Source organism: Eriocheir sinensis, chromosome 41 (assembly GCF_024679095.1).
Source record: "Eriocheir sinensis breed Jianghai 21 chromosome 41, ASM2467909v1, whole genome shotgun sequence".
Lineage (NCBI taxonomy): Eukaryota > Metazoa > Arthropoda > Malacostraca > Decapoda > Varunidae > Eriocheir > Eriocheir sinensis.
In genome coordinates, this window is record NC_066549.1 from 13,897,047 (window position 1) to 13,909,772 (window position 12,726).

The 12,726-nt window shown below is 38.7% G+C and overlaps 1 protein-coding gene across 6 annotated transcripts in view; it reads right to left on the reverse strand.

The window, feature by feature from the left end:
- Positions 1 to 1,456: 1,456 nt before the first annotated feature.
- The window catches only part of LOC127009688 (mitogen-activated protein kinase kinase kinase 12-like), a gene marked incomplete at its 3' end in the record, with an annotated part of 46,782 nt that continues 35,512 nt past the window's right edge, over positions 1,457 to 12,726 (reverse strand). For 5 of the 6 annotated variants that reach the window (XM_050883006.1, XM_050883009.1, XM_050883010.1 and 2 more), the window contains 7 exon segments: positions 1,457 to 1,655; positions 1,771 to 2,639; positions 4,069 to 4,356; positions 9,993 to 10,177; positions 10,303 to 10,411; positions 10,630 to 10,749; positions 11,764 to 12,031. In XM_050883006.1, coding sequence (XP_050738963.1) covers positions 1,457 to 1,655; positions 1,771 to 2,639; positions 4,069 to 4,356; positions 9,993 to 10,177; positions 10,303 to 10,411; positions 10,630 to 10,749; positions 11,764 to 12,031 — 2,038 coding nt within the window. 6 annotated transcript variants of the gene reach the window in all.

The following is a 12,726-nucleotide window of genomic DNA, read 5'->3' on the forward strand; positions in this document are numbered from 1 at the left end:
CAAACAGGTTACAATCTCCCACAATTGTCTTAAGGCAGAGAATGGCATTAAGGTAAAAAACACATCCCAGATTAATTAATTCACTCAGTCATAAAGACTTTTCCATTACAGCTTACTAATCGGCAGATCTCTTGTACCCTCTATTCTCATTATCATTCATTTGAAGCCTATTTAATGCATATCCAACCATCCTCTCCCATATCATGTTAGTTTTCTTCACCAAAATCATTGACAACCTCATTGATCATCTCAATCAACCTCACTGCACTTTTCTCTGTTTATCAGCAAAGTTATTTCTGATATTATCCAATAATGTAGTCAATAATATATTCTGATATTATAATATTTTACTCGATAAATATGAACACTGCCATTTGTGAAGCCAGTAGACATTTCTCAGCCAAGTTCAAACTTTGGTTTACTGTACTCAGCAGTTTTCTACATGATGTGGATGTGGACAATTGTTGAATATTCATTGAAAAATCCAGCTACTTCTCTTGGCAGGTTTGAGTTTAGTGTAGTACTTATTTTCTTTGTTTCAGTCTTCGTAAAAAGTTTGCAGGTTACAGAGAGAAAACTATAATTGCTTGGCAGTTCTCTAATCTTCTACGTAACCTTTTTTGTGTGAATTAACATAATGGTGTAATTTTTCCAGGGTCTAGAAGCTCTTCACTTCTCAAGCATTTTGAATATATTTGAGCTAGATATTTTAGTATGAAATTACTTAAATCTCTATAGTTAGGGTATCTTCTTTTCCTGGTTTGTACCTACTCAATCCCTTCAAAGCTTTCTTTACTTCATCCACTGTTACACTGGGAACTTCCAAGTTCAGTGAATCACTCTCCTCACCACAACCCTCCTGCCCATCTTTATCACTGTATAGTTTGGTGTAAATTTTTTCAGCAACCCTATCTACTTCCTTATTATTTGTGACACTGCAATTTACATCTTTTAGAGTAAACAATATAAGACCTAGCAGCCAGAAAATGCATGAATATAGGAATATAGGGAATTTTAGGAAGGAAATTAAAAATTTAACACTCAATGATTAGGCATCTATTCCCTTATTTTCTTTGATTAAGCTTTATACTTTCTGAGAATTAAGGTTTTAGCCTTGATGTTACTACCCCCTCATAAAAATAGTAATCACCATTTCAGAAAATGTCTTAAAATCAAGAACTTGAAAAAGGTTTCCTAAAGCATTCCAAATGGAAAAAAGTTATTCAAGAAATAATGTGGCAACAAGACTAATGAAAGTATTTAAGAATGGAATTCTCAAAGAAGTTCAGGTTTCTTAAATAAGTATACTGATATAGTATTAATAGTTTGAGACAGAGATCTAAGAGCAGTTTTATTCCTGATACTCATACCTACCTTGTTTTGGAAACTTAATCCAAAGGCAAAGCTATACAAAAGACTCCCTTTCTGTTTTTACACATACTGTCCATCAACTCACCATAAGCCTGGAAGCATAGCGACTGATACCATCCAGACTAGTTCCTCTGCTGCTATAGTAGCCGTGTCGTGTTGAACTGGGGCCATCCCTGCCCTCCTCCTCAGATCCACCTCCTTCACTGCTTTGGGTACTGTGAGTGGACCGGGTGAGGCAAACACCCCGGTGATTCTTGCTACGAGGTAGTGGCCTCCGCATGAAGCTAAAAGTAAAGTTAGAGTGAAATATTAACAGTGATTCTTGCATAAAAGATGTGTTTGACATGTATATAGTCAATAACTTTAATAAAGGATGCAAAAATATTACAAAATACTAACCATCTTCGCTTTAGAACTTGGTAGTGAGGCTCAAGAGGCTCCTCATCCTCTTCAGAGGCAGACATTTCATGCTCTACAGAATCATGGCTAGAATCTAATTCACTGGAGGCTACCATATCAGAGTTGCGATTGAGGATGTCTGGATCAACACTAGAATGTCTCTCATCTTCATCGTCATCATCTTCATCGTCATCCTCATCGTCATCCTCCTCCTCATCATTGGTTGAGGAAGGGGACTGACTCTGTGACATACCCTCAATCTGGGGCTGACCAACCTCCATAGGTGTTGACTCTGATAAGTCTTTTGAGGAGTCATACCTCATATCTGGGGGTGAGTGCATGACATGAGAGTAGCCAGTTGGCAAAGCCTTCTTGTCTGCCAAGACCCTTTCAATTGCATCCCATTTGTCACTCAGCTGATGCAAAATATCCACATCATCTTCATTATTGTTGAGAATCTGCAGTGTCTCTTCAATGGTAAACTCTGGTTGGTGGCTCTCAGCGAGGCGCGCAGCAACTGGAGTCGCCATTGGGAAATTTTTGTTTGAGTCATTAGAGTCTGTAGAAGTAAAGCGGAGGTACTGTTGCCTTGGACAGTGCTCACAGCAGGGACTTTGTTGTTCTGGAAGTGTGTTGCCATTGGGACTGGTCTCAGTTGCAGTATGACCACAAGCAGGGTTGGTGGGATCACTACTACTCCCTCCACCACCACCACCTTCTTCAGACTGGAGAGGGAGGGAGGAAGGCTTATGTGGCCCTGGGGTTTTCACTGGTGATGTGTCAGTCTCACTCATGTCCATATGGTCTGTCTGAGTTCCAGAGTCCACCAGGACTGGGACACGTTCATGGCTGGGGCTTAAGCTGTACCCCTGAAAAGAAATATATATATCTCAAAACTACATCATCAGGCATGGTTTTGCTTAAGCTTTACAGTTATTGTGAACATAAAAGTTTTTATTGCATCTATTTGTATTTAAAAATCTTCCCCTCATCTCTGAGCCAACCTTTAATTTAAAAAGATAAAAATATATGTAAAATTGTGAGAGATAATTAACAAATTGCAGGAAAAACAAGGAAAACACAACTAGGAGTTTTGCTTAATTTTTTATGGAAAATGCCAGATGATAGTTGACAACTAATGTGAAATGGATAAATAGCTTCAAAACTTACTCCCCCCCTGCAATGAAGTTAAAACTATGTCCACTCAAGCCATGTTTTTTACTTCAAACAGAAACATGTCCATCACCTAGTTTAATAAGGTAATAAAAAAATTGTCACATAACTGCACAGTACAGTAGTCTTTTCAAAACTCTAGTTATTAAAAATAACTTCAGAAATATCACGTGTACAATAAAATAATTTATTAAATTCAGCTGCACTCTATGAAATAGCTCAATGGGTAGGTGACTGTGTGCCTTGACCCCTCCCACAGCAAGACTGTACATGACTTTCTACTATAGCTCATCTCTGTGTCCAAACTCCTTATGCAAGAGTTAACCAATACTTATACGTATTCTCTCATCCTTGTCACTAGTAAAGTCTCTGGTGAATAGCCTATTATCAGAAGCTGTGTATGTTAATTGGCCTCTGGTATCTTGTAGTCTGCTTATATCACTGTGTATCTCTGTGCATCCTTGTTTTCCTTCTTCCTATGATTTGAACAGTTTCAAGAGGCGAATATCAAGGGGAATATCACTAATCATACTTAATATGTATGACTAATCATCTGGAAATCCTCTTATCTTTTGAAACTACTCCTTTCTTCTGTTTATGGGAGTAGTGCTTTGTGACTTTTTCTGTTCTTGTTTTGCCCTTGAGCTGCCTCCATTAATGAAAAAAAGCGAATATGAAGGGAGAGATAAATGAGAGAGCAACAAAGGGCAAATTAATAGATATGGCAGAGAGTTATAAAAAAAAGGTGTGACCATAGGGGTACAAATAGGGTATACGAAGTAGCATCCTCGTCCCAACTCTGTCATGCATCAGAGACATGGATACAAAATGAAGCACAGAAGGTACAAATATGTGAAGAGGAAGACCTATATTAGAATAGCATGTAGTGTGTCAAGATGGGATGAAGAAAGTAATGTGGATGTGTAAGAGTTTTCTATGGTTGGGAGGTAAGCTGTGGAGTGACTGGATGAGTGAAGAGTATAGTACTCTGAGATAGTCTGAATAAATGAGGAAAATGAATGAAAGAATAAAAAAATAAAAAATATAAATAAATAAACACACCTCCAATTCACATGGTTTCCAGTCAATAGAAATACAAATAGAAACATTCATATATACACATACCCTTCTGTCAGGTGGCAAGGCATGTCTTGGGCTGGTGGCAGAGCTGACATATGCTACAACACCCCCATGACTTTTGTTTCTCTGGTGGTGGCGCGTCCTCCTGCGCCCAGAGCCTACACGGCCTCCATCTACAGTGTCTTGTTGCCCAGCCTCAGGGAGGGCGGGTGCAGCACAAGATGATGCTTTGTGACCCAGGGGCTGACCTATGTGGAGGGAGGCTGGGCGTGTTGTGGAGAGCGGCAGGTTGTTGGTTCCCATTTCAGTGTAGAGTGGCTTTTTGGAGCGACTCTGTAACAGCAGATGGTTCTAGTCTTCAGTACAAAGTTTAGGATTTATATTATTCAACTACTTTACAGTCCTCTTCCTCCACCCCTCTTTTCATTACTTTTGTATCATCAACAGACTATGGTGTAGCTATTTTTACTCCTTCCACCATGTAATTTGTGTGAATTAAAGTTTTACTGGTAACCTAAACTTGTTACTCTGGTCTACCCTGACATATGATTCCTTGCCACACTCTTCATCTGTCTATCCCTCAAATAGTCTATCATCCATTTTAAGGTGTCTCCCCTCAGTCCAACATTTTTTGATTTTTTCAATGTGTGTAATTCACCTTGGTCTGACCATGTGATAGACTTGTGATGTGATCACCAGCCAGTACCACCTCGAAATGAGTTCAGAAATCATAAGTAATGAGTCTCTAGGTAAAGCTGAAACCTCACATTAACACACATCAGGGAGGTGGGACAAAACCTCCAAATGACACCCAGTACCCTTTCACTGGTGGGTGGACAGGGAGCATGGATTAAAGGAGACTGCCCATCCATCTCCACTCTGCCAGGGAATTGTATCCAGGATCTCTTGGTTGTGAGGCAAGTGCAGCAACCACTGCCCTATGATGTGTGTGTATGCATGTGTGTGTGTGTGTGTGTATTTACCTATTTGTAGTCTACCAGGCCTGAGCGAAGCTCTAATAGTCCTGTCTCCATATCTACATTTATCCAGCTTTTCCTTCATTTGTTGGACACGGTTCGCCTCCACCACCTCTTCCCGCAAGCCGTTCCATGTGTTAAAACTTCTATGTGGAAAACTATACTTTTTAAGTCACTCAAACAGGTTCCTTTATTAAGTTTCTCCCTACGTCCTCTCAGCCCCTGCGTTCTCGCGATTAAGGAGAGATCATCTCTATCCACCTCATCAAACTTGTGTACCAACTTATACAATGTGATCAGATCTCCTCTCTCCCTTCTTTGTTCCTGTGTCGTCAAGTCCATCTCCTTCAATCTGTCTTCATACGTCATATTCGAGAGTTCTGGGACATTTCAGTTGCAATTCTCTGTATCCTTTCCAGCTTTCTGATGTCCTTTTTTTTGTGAGGTGACCACACAACTGCAGCATATTCAAGCTTTGGTCTTATCATTGTTGTTATTATTTTCTTCATCATTTCTTTGTCCATAAAATGGAATGATACCCTTATATTTTGTATCATCCTGTAGGTTTCTCCAAACAGTTTGTTTATGTGCTTTTCTGGGGATAATGTGTCTTGCATCATTACTCCCAAATCTTTTTCTTCATGTACCGCCTTTAAGTATTTTTCTCCCATCCTGTATGTTTTCCTTGGTCTTTTTTTACTTTTCCCATTTCCATAACATGGCACTTGTTTGCATTAAATTCCATCTCCCATAACTGGCTCCATCTATACACTCTGTCCAGGTCTTTTTGCAGCTCCTCACAATCTTCCTCCGTTCTCACTTTTCTTATTAACTTTGCTTTATCTCAAAAAGGCTCATATAACTTTTTATACCCTTTGGCATATTGTTTATATATGTTATGAACAGTATTGGTGCCAGAACTGAGCCTTGGGGAACTCCACTCTCTACTCTCCTCCAATTTGATTTCCCCTCTCTAATCACCGTCCTCATTTCTCTTCCTGTTAAGTAATCCTTCATCCACTCGATAACCTTTCCACCCATTCCTCCCCACTGCTGTAGTTTCCAGATTAACCTTTTGTGCGGAACCTTGTCAAAAGCTTTTTTCAAATCGAGATATACACAATCTGCCCACTTTTCTCTCTCTTGCACCACATCTATTGCTCTTGAGTAGAAATGGAGTAAGTTAGTGCCCTTTTCTAAATCCAAACTGTCCTTCATTTATCATGTTTCCTTTTCTAAATGTCTGACCCATTGTTTTTTATTATACTTTCACAAATCTTGCACATTACACTTGTCAAAGAAACTGGTCTATAATTTAGTGGTTCAGTTTTATCTCCACTTTTATAAATTGGTACAATGTTCGCTCTTTTCCATTCTAAGGGCACTTTTCCTGTATTTATAGAGCATGTTATTATGTCATAAAGTGGCTCCAATAATTCATTTCTACACTTTTAGCACTTGTCCCGAGATTCCATCTGGTCCCATAGCTTTCCTTCCATCTAAGGTTTTCATCAGCTGTATCAGTTCTCCTTTATCAACCTTTACATGACTCAGTTTCCCCTCATTGCAATTTTCGAGACCCCAGTCAAAGTCGGTTTCTTCCGTAAACACTTTATGAAAATTTTTATTTAATATTTCTGCAATTTCTTTGTCCTTTTTGTAGGTTACATTTTTTTCCTTTAGCCTTTTCACTCCTTCATTTCTTTTTAACTTCACGTTTACAAATTTATAAAACATTTTTGGTTCTTCTTTACATTTAAAAACTATTCTTCTTTCAAATTTGGCTTCCTCCTCTCCTTATTTTCACATAATCATTTCTTGCTTTTTTATATTTGTCCCTATTGTTCTTATTTGGTCTTTTCTTTAAATTCCTCTATGCCTTATTTCTATTTCTTCTTGCTGTCTCACACCTCCATCCAAACCATGTTTTCTCTCCTTTAGTTTTTACTGTGTAGAATGGAACATATATCTCTATTCCTTTGTTGTAAATATTCATAAAAGTGTCATATTTCTCTTGAAGATTAGTACTCCTCTTCATATCAGTCCAGTCTACCCCACCGAAGAAAGTCTTGAGTCCAATGTAATCTGCCTTAGCGTAGTTTTTCCCTTTCTCTTTTTAAGCCTCTTCTTGATATTCACATCCTTCCAAAGTTTTCATCCCCAATAGTTCAAGGTTGCTCCTAAGGGGCACTCATGACTGACTCCTTCATCCAACTCCACATTTTTTTGTGAAAATTAGGTGAAGTCTTGATGGTTCGTCATCCCCTCTCAACCTTGTTTCTCCTTGCACCCACTGCGTCATCAGGTTATCTGTTACCAGCTTCAATAGTTTACTTCCCCAAGTATTTTCACCACCCTCCGTTACAAAATCTTCCCATTTCACTTCTTTGCAATTGAAGTCTCCTGTTAATATTACCTTTTTATTATTTTTTTTTCATCTGTCAGTGCCCGTAATGTATTTTCCACCATAGCATTATATCTTACTTCATTCCAACTTTTGATTTTAGGGGGAACATAGGCTGTTATTATGCTATTCTTCTCTCCACCTTTTACCAGTACCTGCACACCCATCACCTCCGAACTGTCATTTCCAGATCTCATTTCTGTCACTTTCAAGTTTTGTTTCATCATTATCATCACTCCTCCTCCCTTAATTTCCTTCTTTCCTATCTTTTCTCCAAATGTTGAACTTGCTCTTTCCCTCCAGCACAAGTTCCAGTTCTTTTACAAGCTTTGTTTCCACTATACATATAATATCTGGTTCACTCTCCCTTAAATAATCAGTTAGTTCAGTTTTCTTTGATAGAAGACCATCTGTGTTTGTGTACGCAATCTTTAAACCTTTCTTCCCTTTTCCCTTTTTTTCCCCTCTTTCTATCAACACCCTTACTCCCTCCTTTCGCCTCCTATTCACCAATTCATCAGTTTTTCGTTCATCATTTAAAAAAATAAAAAAATAAAAAAATAAATAAATAAAGTAAAATAAAAAATCTCTTCTGATCTTTCATCATTTCTCTTTTTTGTTTCATTTATCATTTCCTTAGCTTTCATTCTTTCATCCTCTGACATATTCCTCCTAACATATATTTGCTTATATTCTTCAGAGTTGTTTAGTTTCCATGATCTATTTAGTATAGTTTCTGCTGCCATTTGGGACTTTATATTTATCTTTAGTGGTCTGTTTCTTCCTTACTCATATCTTCCCAATCTATATTTCATCTACTTCTTCCTCTATCTTTTCCTCCTCTTCTGTATTCATATTTCTCAACATACTTTTCACCTTACTCCTCTCGTAACTCTCTCTGAGCCTTCACTGGGTTTTTTTCTTCCTTGACACCAAACACTATAACACAGTTTTTCTTTTCTGCTTGTCCCTCACCATTGCTTCTCTATTTTTTAGTACATTCACAACTTCTTTTCCTATGTCTTGCCTCTGTTCCTGTTGCTGTTGTTCTAGAATTTCCCTAAAGCTCGTTTTTTCCTTGTCTTTTTCACTTCTCCACTCCTTCAATTCATCATTAACCACATCCTTAATCTTTTACTCTATCTTTACACCCACACTCTGCTGATCATTTCCTATCTTCTTTGCTACCTCTCTTTTTATAATTTTTTCCATTTTCTTCTCCATGTCTTCTTTTGTCCCCATCACACTAATCTCTCTTTCCATTTTCAAAATTTGTATCATGGTCTTTTTTATTTTTCCATCTTCAGTTGTGCTATTTCTTTTTGGCTTTCCAACTATTCCTTAGTCAATTTAATTATTTCCTCTCTTAAGTTCTCTACCATTTTCTTTGTCTCCTCGTCTCTTCTCCTTGCCTCATCATCTCTCCTTTTAACTTCGGTCAGTGCCTGAATCACTTCCCCAAACTCCGCTCTCAACTTCCTCATTTCTATCACTGTTTTGTCACAGTCCTGCTCCACTTTGTTTATTATTTTCCACTGTACCGGTTCCATTGCTGATTTTGGCGTTAAGCCGTCACAACTCTTCCCCGAGTCCTCTCCCCGTCGATTAGGAGACTCCGCCAGAGAGTCCACCATCTTGAATCTTTCTTTACCTTCCATCCAACCTCCTTCCTCTCCTTCTCCTTCCCATTTTACTTATCGCTTCTCACTCTCTCGTAATCCTTTTAATTTCTGAACTCCTAGGAGACGGGACTTAAATAACTTAGCTGTTGCTCGGGCCCTTTTGACTGACAAATAGATTGTTGTTCTCCGCTTCGTCTGTCCACGTCCTCTCACTTCTGTGGTCTGCGTCTGTGTGTGTGTATTTACCTAGTTGTGACATACGGGAAAAGAGCTATGCTCGCGCTGTCCCATCTCCATATCCACTCTTATCCAACTTTTCCTTAAAATCATGAATGTTTTTTGCACAGACCACCTCCTCCTTCAGTCTATTCCATAGCTCAATGCTTCTATTTAGGAAGCTAAACTTTTTCACATCTCTCCTACACGTGGTCGCCCTCAACTTCTTTCCATGTCCTCTTGTTCCTCTCTCTCGTGTGTGTGTGTGTGTGTGTGTGTGTGTGTACATGTGTGTGTGTGTGTGTGTGTGTGTGTGTGTGTGTGTGTGTGTGTGTTATTCACACAGCCCTGATGTGTGTGTGTGTGTGTGTGTGTGTGTGTCACTTCAGGCAGTCACAAATTGCATGCAATCCTTACTCGCTCATTATTATACATGTTGTGCAGTTTTCAAGTAGTTAAAGTTAAAATTACATGTCATAATGTCAACTAAATAATTGCTGTAGAGTAAGAGTAGTGTCTCTATATCCTATTAAAATAAAATCACTGTTTGGATTATAATTTATTCCTGTGTGCAAATTTGTTATTTTTTTCTTTTTATGGGGGATGGAGCCACTCATGAATCAATAATTCAGTTAAGTCTGTGCTAACTTAAAGGTATAATAGCTTGTATAAAACTAGAAATGATTATAACCTAAGATTGTGGAATGTAGAAAATTTGAGTTTGATTATGTTTCATAAGATTTCACTGACCTGAGATGGTTGTCGGGCTGGGGAAGGAGCCTGAGTGTCAGGGCTGGTGGGGGTTGAGGATGTAGCTGTTCCCCCTCCCCCACCTGCCCGCCTGGCTTGTAAACGCTCCTGAGCACGGATGAGTGGCTTTACAATTCTCCGCTTTCCTTTGTGGATCTGGTTGGCATGTTCCCGTCTGGGAGAAGACCAGCAGGGCAAAAAGAGACAGATAAGAGACAACTCTTAAGATAATCATTTTCGAGGACACCAACAGCATTTTCAACGAGAGGTGGTAAAACAATTATGTACAATCAAAGAGGAGGTAAAACTCACTTTAGAAGCTCCTTTTCACGTTGTTCTAACTGCAGCATGGCAGCTGACAGCTCAAGATAAAGGTCATTAGCAATGACCAACTTCCTCTCCCAGTGTTCTCGAATGTCCTGTACAACACCAACACAAATGTGAACATATGAAAACAGGAGTAATTATGGAGTGAAAAATAAGGATGTAAACTTATTTCTATACAGAAGTAAGATGAATTACCTACTCCAGGTTGATAACCATCATTAAATACTGCAAGGAAAATACAAGCTCAGGACCCTATGGCTCAAATACTATGAGAATCACAAAATACTAAGCTGTAGTGGTCTGTACTCACCTGAGCATGCTTGAGTTCATCATGACGCCTCTGCACAAGGTCCTCCTCTAGACGAGGGATGTGCGAGGCTCGGGAATTCATGGATGCCATTTGTTGTCTTATTTCAGCTTTCCATGACATCTATGAAGATAACTAATAAATTAGGAGCAGGAAGTAGTTTTGGGGGCAATAAAAACAGGTAAAATAGATTTGGAAAGATAGTAGAAAAGTTTATTCGAACAGAAAGCATGGCAGCAAGATTGGTGGGAAAATTAGCCAGAGTTGTAGAGGTACATGAAGTTCTGCAATTTATTCACCTAGTTAATTCCTAAAATCATCTTTTTGCTCAATTTCTGAAACTAATTTTGAGAGAAAATATCAATGCATTTTTAAATCACATGAGTAAAATGGTGCGAAATAGATGTTTAAAGAAATAATACATTGTAAATTTATGGGTACAATAAAGGAACAAAGTGATGGCAGCAATAACAAGTGAACTACAGTTCAGTTGTTGCCTATGGATTGTGAGACACACTAACAACATATTCCATAAACATAGCTTGTACTCACAACTTAACCATTTCTGTCAGTTACATGTAGTCTATCCCATATCAACAACAGAATATCAAAATATCTCATATATGGTATATTGTGTTGTATCGTTCTTGAATTGTCCATTTTCATTCATATTTGAATTCTTTGAATTGGTGATTTCCATCACCAGAACTACCTTTGCCACCTTCCAAGATCCAAAAACTGCATATTATCAAGAATCAATTGCTAAAGTTATATCATGATTATAATTTTTTCAAACTATTTTCATTAGGTGTAACTGAAAAGTATATGATCACTTGCTAATACTGTTAACTTTTCTTAGTATTTTCTCAAAATGTGGCAATAAAAGTGGTGAAGCAACTTTGAATATGTATAACTAAGAGTGCATAAATCTTGCTTAACGTGAAGCCTCCCGACAAATAGTACCACCATTAGGCACCTACATGTTTATACCATTATGCTCAAGTGTTGCCTCTCCCTTCTAAAAATGAAACATCATTTTGAACATCATGAATATGAAAATCACTTAAATGTGAGCCTTTCCTTAAAGAGCTATTCTCTTTGTGATATTCAGAACCACAAACAGCCTTTCATCTTTACCTGTGTCTTGAAGTAAGTCTCTGGAGGTGTGCTGCGGATTTCCACAGCAGCAATGTCAAGGTGCATGAGAATGTACTTGAAAGAAGGTCTGTTTCTGGGTTTGCTGTTCCAACACATCTGTACAATGAGCCTGAAGCCATCTGGGCATGTAGAAGGTATAGGGAGGTGCAGTGAACTTGATCCAACCCCATAAATGATGGCAGAGTTGTCAACATCACGGTATGGGATTTCACATGTCAGCAACTCCCATAGCACCACCCCAAAAGACCTGTCAAGGATGAAAAAGGTTGTAGATTGAGTCTAGGTAGGTTTTGTCTCATTACATAACTTACAAAATCTCAGCTTGTAGAGTAACAATTTCCAACACAATATTTTGAATAACTTATATGACTAATGGATACCTGTATATTCCAAATATTTCCTGTCAATGAAATTTTCCCTGTTAAAACAATATAAATAATAAATCATTAACATGCACTTCAGTATTGGATTCTAAGAAAATTAAATGGTGAAACTTTGGAGTTGTGAACAATCTATCTATCTATCTATATCTCCGACGCCCTGCTCCCTCGCAGGAACTTCCCTCCAGGGGTGGCCGCGGCAGAAGTGTCTCCATCTCTCCCTGTTCTGGCACTCCCTCTCAGCACATTCGATCCTGCTACTTCCAACTCTCTCGCTCCAATACTCACTCACCCTATTGATCCACTGCACAGGTGGTCTTCCCCTGACACGCCCTCCCTCAATCCTTCCCTCATACACTCTCTTCATGAATTCATTCTCCCCCATTCTCATCACGTGTCCAAACCATCTTAACACACCACGCTTCACCCACTCCACTCCTTTCTCTGTCACACCCATACCAAACCGCTCATACATGCTATTGTTACTTTCTCCATCCCATCCTGACACACCACATGTACCTCTTATATAACTCATTTCAATGGCCATGATTTTGTCTGCAAG